The sequence below is a fragment of the Callorhinus ursinus genome, unplaced genomic scaffold (assembly GCF_003265705.2).
Source record: "Callorhinus ursinus isolate GAN/ISIS: 27379988/994484 unplaced genomic scaffold, GSC_fseal_2.0 scaffold8, whole genome shotgun sequence".
NCBI classification, from domain to species: domain Eukaryota; kingdom Metazoa; phylum Chordata; class Mammalia; order Carnivora; family Otariidae; genus Callorhinus; species Callorhinus ursinus.
The window spans coordinates 71715967-71730881 of NW_027397070.1; the positions used below are offsets into that span (position 1 = coordinate 71715967).

Sequence of the window (14915 nt, forward strand, 5' to 3'; positions counted from 1 at the left end):
GTAGAATGTTGGTTTTTCAGCCAACACTGTATTTTGGGCATTTTTCCATAAGAATACACACAGTTCTACTTCACTCTTTTTTTAGGCTATATATTATTTCCTCTACATGGCTATAGCATAATTTATTTAGAGACAGGCACTGTTCCTTTCATTTTACAAATGAGTAGATAAGGGGCGCCTGGGTGGCTCAGATGGGTGGGCATCTGCCTTTGGCTCGGATTATGATCCCAGGGTCCTGGGGTCAAGCCCCGCATTGGGCTCCCTGCTTGGCGGGGAGCCTGCTTCTCCCTCTCCCTCTACTGTTCTCCCTGCTTGTGCTCTCTCACTCTGTCAAATAAATAAAATCTTAAAACAACCACCACCACCACAACAGAGTAGATAAGCTCCCACAGTTTATGTAACCTTCCTAAGGTCACATAGCCAGTAAGTGGTAGGGTCAGGCCTGATTCCACAGTCTGCATACTCAGACACTCCTGCTCCACAGCGTACCTGTTCTGTGAGTTTCCATCAGCTGGACTATGAACGCCCTGAAGACAGCACATCAGTTTTTATAAGTCTGTAGTGCCAACACTGTGTTGGCACATAATAAATGTTTATATTTGTTGTATAATTATCTGCTGAATGTCACTTGTTTTGTACTATGCTTAGCTTCCCTACTATACCACTCATATCCCTCACAGTGCCCTGGCATACAGTGAGACACAACCATATCTGTTGAAAGTACAGGGCCAACACCCAGCAGAGAGTTGCCCCCAACTCTCGGCCTGGTCACCTGGCTCCTAGCCATCTCAGAACTCACGTGCGACTCAGGCTCAGAGCCCGCTTGCTTCTCCTGGAGCTTCTCTAGCAGAGGCCTTTCATATGGAGACCCTCCACTCCGCTCTAAGCTAACATCGTAAGAAGTCAGCACGAGAAGTCACTTGTCTGACCCCTTCTTACTCTGTAGTAATAGAGATCATAAACCATGGTTTTATACCAGACTCATAAGGCTTCAACCCAAAAGAAATTGAAATTTTCAAAACAGAAGTCTAAGGCACTTAAGTACAGTTTATGCTAGGTATTACCTGGAAAGGGGGAAAAGATAGGAAAGCAGTGAGATTACGCAAAGACCTACATGTCGATTTGAGTCTGAAGAACTGAGCACCCTGAGTTTGTGTCTTGTCCTGCCTGACTCCAAGGCAGTGCAGAATCCGACCCTGGTAATCTCCATTTTTTTAAAAAGATTTTTTACTTATTTATTTAACAGAGAGAGACACAGCGAGAGAGGGAACACAAGCAGGGAGAGGCGGAGAAGCAGGCTTCCCGCTGAGCAGGGAGCCCAAGGCGGGGCTTGATCCCAGCACCCTGGGATCGTGACCTCAGCCGGAGGAGGCGGGGCTTGATCCCAGTTACCCTGCGATCGTGACCTGAGCCGAAGGAGGCGGGGCTTGATCCCAGGACCCCGGGATCGTGATCTGAGCCGAAGGAGGCGGGGCTTGATCCCAGTGACCCTGGGATCGTGACCTGAGCCGAAGGCAGACGCTTGACGACTGAGCCCCCCAGGCGCCCTGACCTTGGTAATCTCTAGCACCAGACTTCTCCTCTATTAGCCAATACCTCATAAACTGCTAGAAACAGGTTCTTCTATGTATCATTGACCATAAAACTTCAGATTAGAAGACTTTAATAAGAGTTTTTGCATAATAAGAAAGCTGGCAAAAAACCCACAAAAGTTCTTTTTTCCATTAAATTTAGTCATAGAACTTAGCTACTTTGACTTACTACCAAAAGCAATGGGCAGCTACTATTACTGCTACTATAAAAATATCCCATTTTCTCCTCCCAGTTACCCAATATAAGCCTTAGAATCTAATTACTAGCAACTCCCCAAAAGGAATATCAGACACCCGCTGGACTGTAAGGTATTTTCTATTAACAATGATATATGAGGATCTGTTCAATTTGTGAGGCCAACCACCACATAACGAGATTAGAATTAGGCTCTCAGGTTGGCTTGTTTTACTGTAAGACACTGCAGTAGAATAGGCACAAGAAGCCAAATCCCATCTTGTGAAGCAAAGTGCTACTCTGTATAGAACACAAATTGGACACATTTACAGAATCACTCATTCATTCATTTAGGGCATTTTACAGGCCCAATCTGGCCCCGGGACAGGGTCAGGGCACACACAGCCAACATCTCCACTGTCAATGAACTTGGAGCTGAGACAGAAGAGACAGCAGGAAACTATAGTGGGGAAACTGCAGAGCGCCATGAGATCCCACGGAAAGGCTGCCTGATCCAGATGCCAGCATCAGGAAATACTTCCCAAAAGAAGCAACATGTAGGCTGAGACCAAGGAGTTTGCCGTGGAGAGGAGTGGAGAATGAGTATGAGAGCCAGGAGATGGGCAGACTGTGTTCTACATAGAGAGAATCTGTTCAACTGTCCCACAGACTGCGCAGGAGGGTGGGACGTCAATCAATGACAGATGAAAACAGCTGTGATTAAGGAACCCCCCCCCCCAATCAGGCACTGTTTTCTTCTATGCCAGAAACTTGACCTTTAAATACCCATACCATAATTTGGTTATGTTTCCAGTTGTGCCTTACTCTAGAAGGTGATAAAGGACCTCCTCTTAAATGTCTTCCACTTTCTAAACAATGATCTTTTCATATTTTGGTTTTACTTTTGTTAACCTTCCACTCTATTTACAAATAATAGTAATAAGGTAAAACTCTCAAAATAATCTGGTTACAACAGACCAAAGGAAAAAAATTAGAACTAGGTAGTCTCCCCAGACATAATAGGGCTGATGAAGTATAGTATTTCCGAGAGAATTATAACAGTACTAAAACCATTCTTTCACATTTTCTTAATTTTAATTATAATCCTAAGATTATTTATTAATTACACTATTTCTGTGGTTGTTAAGCAGCCTCAATGTTGCAGCAAACAGGAAAGTTAATCAGACATCAATTAGAAAATATTCTCACCAAACTGCAATTCACATTTTTTCCCTTCACTGTGAAAACCTGTTAAATGCCTATCTGAAGTTAAGCAGTCTCCAAAACAAGAATGTCTTTAAAATGTACTGAATCGAAATCATTTAACATTTTGGAGAAAATAAACATTTTGGGGATAACAGCACACACCTATACCGCTTAGTATACACGAGGCACTGTTGTATACAGACGAGCCTATTTAGTGCTCACAAAGCCCAATGAGGTAGGTACTACTATGACTCCAGTTTCACAGATGAGGACACGGAGACACAGGCACATGAAGTAACTTGTCCAGGGTCACACAGGTAGGGAATGAGATTCAGAGCCAGACCGTCCGCCCTCAAGTCCATGCTCTCTAACTACTGCATTATATTGCCTCTCAATAGTTTTTCAAATATAAAACCAAAAATTTGTAAATAAAAATTACTATAATAAAACACCAGCCACCTATAATCCTTGAGGTATGTTCTGAATGATAGCACTCTATGAGTAGCTGAGGGTCTAGTCCCTTTGAGCCAAAGTCTGACACTGTGCCTGTCCATGAAAGGGCCACACCAGCCACACACACAGCTACTGAGAACCTGAAAAGTGACTAGTCCGAAATGAAATGTGCTGGATGTGTAAAACATGTTCTGAATTTGAGAGGCTCTGTATGAAAAAAGAATGTAAAGTATCTCACTAATAAGGTTTTAATATTAACTACATACTTACATAATTTTGGATATAATGAGTTAAAATATATTATTAAAATTAATATCACTTGTTTCTTTACACTTTTTTAATGTGGGTACTAGAAATTTAAAAATTGCTTTGTGGCTCCCATTATGTTTCTATTGGACAGAGCTCACCTAAAATGTATCCAGCTGCTGTCTACATCACTGATATTATTTACTCTTTTCTTGATGACTCAGTCATCAGGAGGAACTTTAACCACCACCCTATGTGTAATCTGTAATCTGTAATTGTGCTATCTTTGGTGCTGACTGAGGTCAGGCTGCCCACTCTCAGACCACAACCTTAGGTTATGCTTAAAGTGTGTCTTTCTATGGTTTCCAGCAGTCTGTCTGCCCACAACTACACCCCCACCCCCAGCAACCTCAGAAAAGCGTCTGAAGACTGAGAAGCCAGGTACATCAGGGTTGTGCAACAAGCAAGAGTGAAGGAAGGCCTGAAGAGGGTCTCCCACACATTGGCTTCAACGCTAGATTCTTCCACGACTATTTTGACTGTGCAGGGGCCCTTTTCTGCCTTGACTACCTGCCTCCCATAGATTCTAGACACCTGGTACCCACTTTAACTTAGATTGGAGCATTTTACAACTCAGCTTAAAATCCTGCAACAGTAGTTTCAGCTTGAGAAGATGAGTACGTTCTGAAGACAGATGGTGGTGATGGTTGCTCAACACTGAACATACTAGTGCCACAGAACTATACACTTAAACACGGTTAAAATGGTACATTTTATGTTACGTACATTTTACCGCAATTAAAAAAAAAAACCCTCAACAGTTTCATATCTTCCTTAGGATCAAGTTCAAACTCTTACGCAAGTGACACACGGCCCCCTGAATCTGACCCGTACCCACCTTTCTAGCCTCCCTCGTTTCAACCGGCCTCATGCTCCACGCCATCTCCCTCAGCACACCATGCAGACTCAGATCTCAACGCCTTGCACACGTTAAACTCTCTACCTAAAAGTATTTCCCCGTCATCTCTGCCCTTCTCCCTCATCTGTGGAAATTCCACTCAAACGTCACCTCTTCTCTGAAAATCCCCCCAACATCCTGAGGTTGCGAGGACTCCTCTTGCCACTGTGCTCCGCTGTCCCTTGTACTCTCCCACTCTTACAGTTTTATCTTTCTGGAATGGCATTTTTGTTGACTTGACCGCTGCCCACTGTGAGCTCACGGAGAGCCGGCCTGTGCGCGGCCCTGACACAGAGCTAGCGTGTAAGTGACGCGCCTTAAACGCTTGCTGAAGCCATTCAGTAAACAAGTACTTACTGAACGCCTATCAGAGGTACTGGGGATACTGCAGTGGAAAAAGAAACAAAACCCTGCTTGCCTGGAGACCCTACAAATAAATGCCAGGTGGACATAAGTACTATAAAGAGAAATAAAGCAAAGTAAGGGGAAGGGCATTTTACATGAGATGGACTGGAAGGTGCCCTTTAAGTAAAGACCAGAAAGGGGTAACTTTTCAGCTCACTGGCAGAACACTGAGTGAACTGAATCTTCTCCTGGTTCTAAACTGTGGTCTAGAAAACAGAAGGTACTGGAAAGAGAAGGTAAACTTTAATTTCCAAGAAAAGCGAACCATTCAACCCCTCTCCTAGCAACTTGATAGATTTTGCCATTACTACCTACTTCTCTCAGCACGAAGAACATAAGCATTCTACCTCAGTGGGATAAAGTGCACTTAGGGTCCTTTTCTGACTGAATCCCGCCCACCATGAAGCCTTATGGTTGCTAGAGAAAACTTAAGAGAACATTTACTGAGTACTTATTCTGTATGTTAACAGAATACTCTAAGCATTTGACAATCCTCACAACGGCTTTTTGAAATATCCTGTTATTAAACTCACTTTAAAGAGGAAAATAAGACATGAAGAGGTTAAAGAATCTGTCCGAAGTCATGGACTAGCAAGTGGCAAAGCTAGAATGTGAAACCTTGGGTCTAGAGTCTGAGCTGATAACCACTATGCTATCCATTTCACATGTATTTCCCATCACAAAATACTCTTTGTTCCTACTGTTGGGTTTGTTTTCTTGCTGATCCTAAAATTGTCAAATTTTACTTCATCTTTCTTCACATCTTGACCAAACCTCGTTTTTCATTTCCAGTTCTACCACAAAAATCTGTCTATATGTTGATCATTGTGAGGTTATTTACTAATTTTATTTTCAAGACTTCCATTAAAAATATAAACCTACACTAGAGTAAAAAAGCAGAATACACACTATCAACACACAGACACAGATCACAATGCTATACAAAGTGCGCAGGTAGTCTTCCAGGTGCTGAGAGCGCAGAGATGGAGGAGGTCAGGCCAACCCCGCCCCAGGCAGTGGGGCCTTCGGGTGGGGCGGGCTGCCTGACAATTACAAGGCACAATGTGTGTGGTATGCCACAGATGCCCAGGCAGCAATCTAGAATGCCTAAACCACAACATTAAAAACAACTTAATATAGGGCAAGTGATTTTTTTTTACTTGATATGTTGATTTCACCCTAAGATTTAAGAGTAACCTCTTTTGATATAGCAGGCGTCTCAAGCTCAATACAACCAAAATAAAACTCAATGGTTCCCTTAAACCTTGAAAACCTATTCCTTCTCAAGTGGTCTCTGTCTTAAAGGAAAGACAAGCCTGGCTGCTGAAGCAATAACCCTGTCATCCTCAGCTCCAGCCACTGGACTTCCTCCCTGCCTCTCTCAACCACACACATGCTTACACGTATGCACACAGGCAATCACACACTCCATCAGATCTATTTTACCTCTTGACTGGATCCTTCTCTTCTGCAGGTCAAGGCTGGCTTCCACCAACTGGTCTCCTAACTGCTCTTCCTGTTTCTTTTTAATCTCCCTTACTCCACAGTCCATTCTCTCTGACTTCAGAATTATCCCTCTTTCATACAAATCTGATCACATCATTCCACTTTTTATAAATGTTTGGTGGTTTCTGATCACCCACAGGATCAAGTGTGAACCCCATTACATCACACACACACCTCTTCACAATGGGGTCCAACACTACTTTCCACATCACATCTTCTTTCATTCAACAAATTGTCCCTGAATACCAAATGTGTGATCAGTCACTGGGATAGGCACTGGTGGTAAATGGCAAATAAAAAGAGGCAGCTTTTGCCCTCATGAAACTTACAGTCTAGGACAAGAACAGACTTTAAGCAGTCACATAAACGAATGTTTAAGACTACAACTATGGCAAGTACCACAAAGACACATCAGGCAGTGTTCTGAATTAGATAATGGCGATGGTTAGACCACCTTATGATGACGCTAAAAACCACTGAATTGTATAGGTTAAGAGGTGAATTTATGGTATACAAATTATAGCTTAAAGGAAAAGATGCACCAGGTTGCATACCTCTACTGGTTGATTTGGCCAAGGCAAAGATGGTGAAAGCTTCCCAGGGGAAATGAAACTTTTCACAAATAACATTTACTGAGCATTTACTACACAACAGGCACCTTTCACTGTAATAATCAACCTGACCCTCCTGACCATCCTATAAAGTTGCTATTATTATCTTCAGTTTAAGAACTGACGGTCCAAATAACTTTACCCAAGTCAGAGAGCCAAATGGCAATGACAGAATCCACACTTAGGCCAACTGACACCAAGACCCACATTCTTACCTGCTACACCCAGGCAATGCCTACTATTCAGAACAACTTATGATATAAAAAATTAATCATTGTTTCATTTCTTCCAATAGAAATTTCTCATATCTTTTGTCTTTAAAATAGCTTATATGAGGGGTGCCTGGGTTGCTTAGTCAGTTAAGTGTCTGACTCTTGATTTCAGGCCAGGTCATGATCTCAGGGTCTTGAGGTCAAGCCTGGTGTCGGGACCCTCACTCAGCAGGAAATCTGCTTGGGACTCTTTCCCCCTCCCCCTGCTCACACACACACTCTCCCAAATAAATTTTAAAAATCTTTTAAAAAAAGAAGCCTAAATGAACAAACTGTAAAGTCCTACAAGATCCTCAACTCCCCCACCATCTCCCCCTCTCTCTGCCTCACACACTCTGCTCTAGCCAGCCACACAAGCCTCCTTTTGTTTCTCCAGTATGCTGGGCATGGTCCTACCACAGGACCTTGACATCTGCTTGTGCTATGATGATTACAATCATGACATAGATTTTAAATCACGATTCTGCCCGGACGCCTGGGGGGCTCAGTCGTTAAGCGTCTGCCTTCGGCTCAGGTCATGATCCCAGGGTCCTGGGATCGAGCCCCGCATCGGGCTCCCTGCTCCGCGGGAAGCCTGCTTCCCCTCTCCCACTCCCCCTGCTTGTGTTCCTTCTGTTGCTGTGTCTCTCTCTAATAAATAAAATCTTTAAAAAAAATAAAAAATAAATCATGATTCTGCCAAAACTTCAGTTAACATTTTCTGTAGCTATACTAACAACAGTACTAGCAAGATACTGTACTGAACTATACACTAATATTTTGAACGTCATTAATTTTAAAACAATCTCATTTTCCCAGTCTTTTACTGTTCTACATGATGTCACCGTGCAAAGATTTTTATTTTACAAAATTCAGTAACAGTAGCTTTTGCTTATCAATTAGTATGAACAACAATCATACAGCTACATTTGCAGTGAAATAAAACAAAGCCAATTAAGCCAAGAAAGTGTCACAATAGAAGTTGATTACCACCATTCCTAAATTCATCCCTAGAACCACAGTTTGTGAAATAACTATGGCAGCAACACTTCAGGCCACCAAAATACCACCGAATTTTGCTGAAAACTATTGCCCATCTGCGCAAACACACACAAAAATACATGTTCACAGGACACCTGGGTGGCTCAGTCAGTTAAGCTTCTGCCTTTGGCTCGGGTCATGGTCCCAGGGTCCTGGGACCGAGTCCTGCATCTGGCTCCTTGCTCAGCGGGGAGCCTCTTCTCCCTCTGCCTGCCACTACCCCTGCTTTGTGCTCGCTCTCTCTCTGATGAATAATGATAATAAAAAAAATACATGTTCACAACCAGTTATATAACTTCAGTACAATAACACGATGACAATTTAAGTTCCTACCATGCTAAAAATCCTAAGTAACTCTTAAACATATATTTTGGCACAGACGGTTCAAAGTGGGTGCTAAGAAAGGAAAATTACATTTATATTCAAATCAGAGTTGTCCCCAAACTCAAGATGATGAAAACTATCACTTTTTATCAAAAAGTTTTACCTTGGTAACACCAAAAAAATCCCAAATAATCTAATTAAGAATGGGCAGAAGATATGAACAGACATTTCTCCAAAGAAGACATACAGACAGCCAACATGGAAAGATGCTCAGCATCACTCAGCATCAGGGAAATGCCAATCCAAACCACAGTGAGATATCACCTCACACCGGGCAGAATGGCTAAAATCAAAAACACAAGAAACAAGAAGTGTTGGCGAGGATGTTAAGAAAAAGGAAACCTCAAACACTGTTGGTGGGAATGCAAACAGGGCAGCCACTCTGGAAAACACTATGGAGGTTCCTCAAAAAATTAAAAATGGAATTACCATATGATCCAATAATTCTACTACTATTTACCCAAAGAATATGGAAACACTAATTTGAAAAGATGTAAGCACTCCTATGTTTACTTCAGCATTATCTACAATAGCCAAATCATGGAAGCAGTCCAAGTGTCCATCAACAGATGAATGGATAAAGAAGATGCAGTACACATACACACCGGAATATTGCTTGGCCAGAAAAAAATGAAATCTTGCCATTTGCAACAAAATGGATAGAGCTAGAGGATATAATGCTAAGTGAAATAAGTCAGTCAGAGAAACAAATACTATATGATTTCACTCATGTGTGGAATTTAAGAAACAAAACAAAGGAACAAAGAAAAAAAGAGACAAACCAAGAAACAGACTCTTAACTATAGAGAACACACTGATGGTTACCAGAGGGAGGTGGTGAATAAAATGGGTGAAGGATTAAAAGTATACTTATGATGAACACTGAGTAATGTATAGAATTGTTGACTCACTATATTGTACACCTGAAACTAATATAACACTGTATTTTAAGTATACTGGAATTTAAAAAAAATTCACCTCAGGATTCTTTTAAATATTAAGCTCTGTCTGAGCTGAGCATAACAGGAAAAATTTCACCAAACTCAATTCATTACCACCCCCAACAAAATGCTTTGACTACAACAAACTTCCCTGACTGACACAAAGGATAAGAGCAAAGGCTTTGAGTCAGCTTGTTTGTTTTCAAACCTTGTTTTACCACTTATTAGCTGGAGGACCTCAGCCAAGTTTCTTTACCTCTTGAGCCTCAGTTCTCCATAAAAACAAAGACACCGCCACAAAACCTATGACACAGTGCCTCAGCAGATGACAAATGCCATAAATACTATTACCAACTGAGCTATAGGAAGAAGTTAAATAGCTGCCACTTTATGGCTGCACTTAATACTGTAGCCTTTAGAAGAGCTGTCCACAAAGACAATTTTTAAGTTCAATAAAGCTGTAATAATACAAGTTTTTATATACACATCTTTGTATGACCAAGGCTTTGCTTTTCCTTTTATGAATTTCTGGGCAATCTAAAGGCTAGAATTATTTTAATGACAATATTATGCCTGTAATTTTTGTTTTAAAGAAACAAGAGTTCGTTCTCTCACAAATATAAATAAATAAAATCTTTAAAAAGCGGGGGGGGGGGAACCTGGGTGGCTCAGTTGGTTAAGCGTCTGCCTACGGCTCAGGTCATGATCCCAGGGTCCTGGGATCGAGCCCCACATCGGGCTCCCTGCTCAGCCAGGAGTCTGCTTCTCCCTCTGCCTTCCCCCACCCCACCCTGGCTGGTTTTCTCTCTCTCTCTCTTGCAAAAATAAAATCTTTAAAAAAAAAAATAAAGAAACTAGAGTTAAAAAATCTTCTCAGACGCCTGGGTGGCTCAGAAGGTTGGGCGTCTGCCTTCGGCTCAGGTCATGATCCCAGGGTCCTGGGATCGAGTACCGCATCGGGCTCCCTGTTCCTTGGGAGCCTGCTTCTCCCTCTGCTTCTCTCTCTCTCTCTCTCCCTCTCTCATGAATAAATAAATAAAATTAAAAAAAATCTTCTCCAGTCTTCAGGGTTTTGTTTATTGAATTAGGCTACAATTCAAGCCTATCAAGTGACTAAATTATTAATTCACAATAATAGTGAACACCTACTGAACTCTTATCTCCTCTATGATACAAAGATACTTGGGCAGTGAACAAGTTTACTATCAGGCTGTCAAAACAAGTGTCAGGCTGCCTCAACCTCTGATGTAGCCTGATTACTGCCCTTCATGAAAGTATCTGCTATGTATCAACTGCCAGACCAACCATAAACAGTTGGAAATCACCAAGACCAACTCATTTCACAGGTGAGAAACTGAAGCCCAAAGAAATTAAGTCCAAAGGTCACAAGGTTACTAACAAGGGGGACTAGAAATTAAATCTCCCTACTTCTACTTTATTGTATCATTACTGGACAGTTGATGGTTTAAAAAAAAAGAAAGACCTATTCTAGTACCACAAATTTTTTTTGTACATAGTTGGGAAGAAAGTGAATATCTGAAATAAGTGAATGTTTGTTTAATGAGAGCTAAATGCTAAGCACAAATTAATTTAACCCCTAGCCTATCATGAATATGTTGAAAGGGCTCCTAGGACAGAAAGGAATGGAATCAACTAGTCATACTGGGTGGTATCCATGTCAGGTAAGGAGTCACTACTAACAAGACCAAAACACTACCACTAGCATACCTTTCTTATGAATGAAACACACTTTAGAACCACTGAACTTCCTCTACTCACATCAACATTCCTTTGGAAGAGAAAAAAGTATCCTTAACGCCATTCCCCAGATATATATTTCACCTTTGCACAAGAAGTTTTACCAGCTGCAAAATGCTCATTCTCTTTTGAAAAGAAAGATGCTGACCAATGAGCAAGGCAGTTTTCATACTTTTAATGTTCTGAATCAGGCTATTTTTACTAATATTCTTATTTCTATCAAAGTTATTTAGGTGTGGCCTAAATGCCTTCAGGTCCAGATCTTAGGGAGGAGCAAACGAGTAATCTTTAAAGTATAGCCCATTTTCTTCTTGGGAAAACATTGTTAAAATGTCATCCACTGACAAAAAGGTGAATGACTACAGACACTGGAATGCAATACTATTTTAATAAGGGAAAATTCCAAAATGTAACTTTATTTTTCTTTAAGATTTTATTTGTTTACCCGACACAGAGAGAGACACAGCAAGAGAGGGAACACAAGCAGGGGGAGTGGGAGAGGGAGAAGCAGGCTTCCCGCGGAGCAGGGAGCCTGATGCGGGGCTCGATCCCAGGACCCTGAGATCATGAACTGAGCTGAAGGCAGACGCTTAACAACTGAGCCACCCAGGCGCCCCCCAAAATATAACTTTGTTTAAAAGTGGATAGTCACAGGGCACCTGGGTGGCTCAGTTAACTGACCGACTCTTGATCTCAGGGTTGAGTTCAAGCCCCACATTGGGCTCCATGCGTGGAGCCCACTTAAAAGAAAAAAAAAAGTAAATAGTCACGGAACTTCCCATAACAGGAAAATTGAAGACTTCTACAAAGACTTTACTGTGTCAGATGAAAACGTGGCAGGATACTCCCATTTATACCCAACAGCTGAGAGACTGGGTGCTATGGTAAACCATCTGATCAATTAAGTTACCACAGACACTACACACTAATTGCCAATTCTCAAATAACTAAAATATATTCTAAACCTGTGTTGCCCGATATGGTAGCCACTAACCACGTGTGGTTATTGAGCACTTGAAATGTGCTAAACTGAGGTGTACTATAAACGTAAACTTCACCAGATTCACACTGGATTTCAATGACTTAGTGTTAAAAAAAAAAAAAAAAGGTAAAATATCACATTAGTAAACTTTTCATGTTGATTACATGTTAAAATAATACTGATATATTGAGTTAATAAAAGACATTACTAAAATATCACCTTTTCATGTAGTTCCTAGAAAATTTAAAATCACATTTGTGTGGCTCACATTACATTCCTATTAGAAAGTACTGCTCTATACGAAGTATGCAAAATATGATCCAATCTTTCTCTGATGATTCATCGTGATGATGAACATCAACTATACAATAAAGAAAAATCTTACTTATATCTTGGATACATGGTTTAAGATAGGTCCAAGAAAGAATGGCATGTACCTTAGAACTTGATTAAATCTACAACCAGCCCTGTGTTAATAGAGGAAGGACTCAATCCTACAAGTAGTATTTTTTAGGATCAAGAAGGAAGTACAGACCTAAAGACCACAAAAGAGAGACTAAGAGAAATACCATCTGTTTCTAGAAGGCATTTCAAAACAAAAGCAGTGTGTTTTAAATAGTTAATAAACTTACCTGTTCTGTTAAAAGTAGTATTTGATTATTCTGAGTATCATGAAGAAATTTCCCAACTGCCAGGTAAGCAAACTTCTTAAAAAAGAAACCTGATAAGGAGGAGACTAGAAACTCTACCCATGTGGAATAGAGGTAAAACATCTGAGTGTACCATATGGAAAATGTAAGCCAGGTTCCATAACAGGGCATTTATAATTAAACATTACACAATGATCAAACCAATCAAAATTTTATACATATCCTTCAATATTACTGTAGTATATCGTGAAATCAACTACAACATTACTTAACTAACACTGCTTTCAAAATTCCAAGACACTATAATGCCTTTTCCAAATCTAACCAGTGAGAATTAGGGAGGGAACAGCTTCCAAATGCCTTATCTTGCAGAGGTTAAAATTAGAAATTGACCATTCAGAGCCATATCAACAATAATAAGTATTTGCATGGCATTCTGTTTGACAAGCACTTTTGGACACAATCCTTTTTGATCCTCAGGACAGCCCTCAGACACTGGTATGTTTTTATTCCTACTTCAGAGGTAATTCCAGGCTTGAGACCTTGACTTGTTCAAGGTCACATAGCTAAAAAGTAGTAGAACCAGTAGTCTACTCTGGACCTTCTGATACTCATCCAATTCTCTTTCCATTACAAGACATCCATTTAAAAGCCAAATGTTTAGATACTCGACAAGCCCTGATGCCAAAGAAGGATCTAAGGATCAATGAGGTCAAAGCTTAAGAATCTGTAAACATGATGTGCTGGAATGGGTTCAAAAAGGGGAGAAGAGATTATCAAGAGGCAGGAAATGACTTGAAAGATCAGGGGGGGGAATTCTAATCTCAATGTCCTTGAGTGCAGCATCGCAGAAGAGCAGTACTCGAGCAGAAAACGCAGAGAAACGGCGCTTTCCTTCAGGAACGTGATTTCCAGTGTAGAATTTGTAGGTTAAAGCAATGCTTTTGTTGTTCCTTTACTACAAACGTGTTTGAGAATTTTACTTAAAATAAAGGCACTCGGAAGACCAGGACATCCAACTGGGTACCACCAGTCCTACATTTTTTCGTAAGTCATGAACCACCTCACAAAAATCCAGATGAGAAAAACTGTAATTCAGCACGCACCGCGATGCAGCCCGTAGGTAAGGGCAATGGCAAATCCTCCAGGAGAACGCATCCTTGAGGACAGGACAAAGGCGGCACTACCACAAACGAACCTCCTTCCACCTCCCGATCGCAGTGACAACAGGCCGGTTAAAGCAAAATGTACAAATCTCCGAGACACGGTAAAAAGGAATTCCTAAGATGGCTCTCTCAACCCATTCCCCGTGTAGATTCCTAAATACAACAGAATTTTAGAGTCAGGGAAGGGCTAAGGAGATACGTGGGGTTCCCAGCGTGGGAAGCCCACACGCGGGTGTGCACACCGCCGGCTCCCAACGCAAGCCCCGCAAACTGCAGGCGGCGGGTTACGGGGGCGCCGCGAGACCCCGAAACCGAGCGGGCGCCAAACGACACCCCCAGTCCGAGCACCCGCCAGGACGGACGGAAAAATGACTGGCTCCAATGTCATCTCCGGCTTCCCCTCCCGGGCAGCCCCCAACTAGGGAGGATCGGCAGGAAGGGCCGAGCCGGCCCCGGAGGGCGGTGCGGGCGGAGGTGGGGGACCGGCGCGACCCTCGCCCCGGCCCCCGGGCCCCCGGCCCCGGCCCCCGATCCCCGGCCCCCCGATCCCCGGCCCCCGGGCCCCCGGCCCCCCGATCCCCGGCCCCCGG

The 14915-nt window shown here is 42.1% G+C and overlaps 1 protein-coding gene across 8 annotated transcripts in view; it reads right to left on the reverse strand.

The window, feature by feature from the left end:
- PPP1R13B (protein phosphatase 1 regulatory subunit 13B) overlaps positions 1–14915 on the reverse strand; it is a 90835-nt gene that overhangs the window by 74640 nt on the left and 1280 nt on the right. For 4 of the 8 annotated variants that reach the window (XM_073895915.1, XM_073895917.1, XM_073895916.1 and 1 more), the window contains exon 1: positions 13142–13297. The exons of 2 other annotated variants lie outside the window; for them this stretch is intronic. In XM_073895915.1, the coding sequence (XP_073752016.1) occupies positions 13142–13282 (141 nt within the window). In that variant the 5' untranslated portion in view covers positions 13283–13297. Of the gene's footprint in view, positions 1–4570; positions 4694–13141; positions 13298–14265; positions 14352–14915 lie in introns of those variants that run through there. 2 more of the 8 variants (XM_073895922.1, XM_073895918.1) reach the window with 2 other exon arrangements.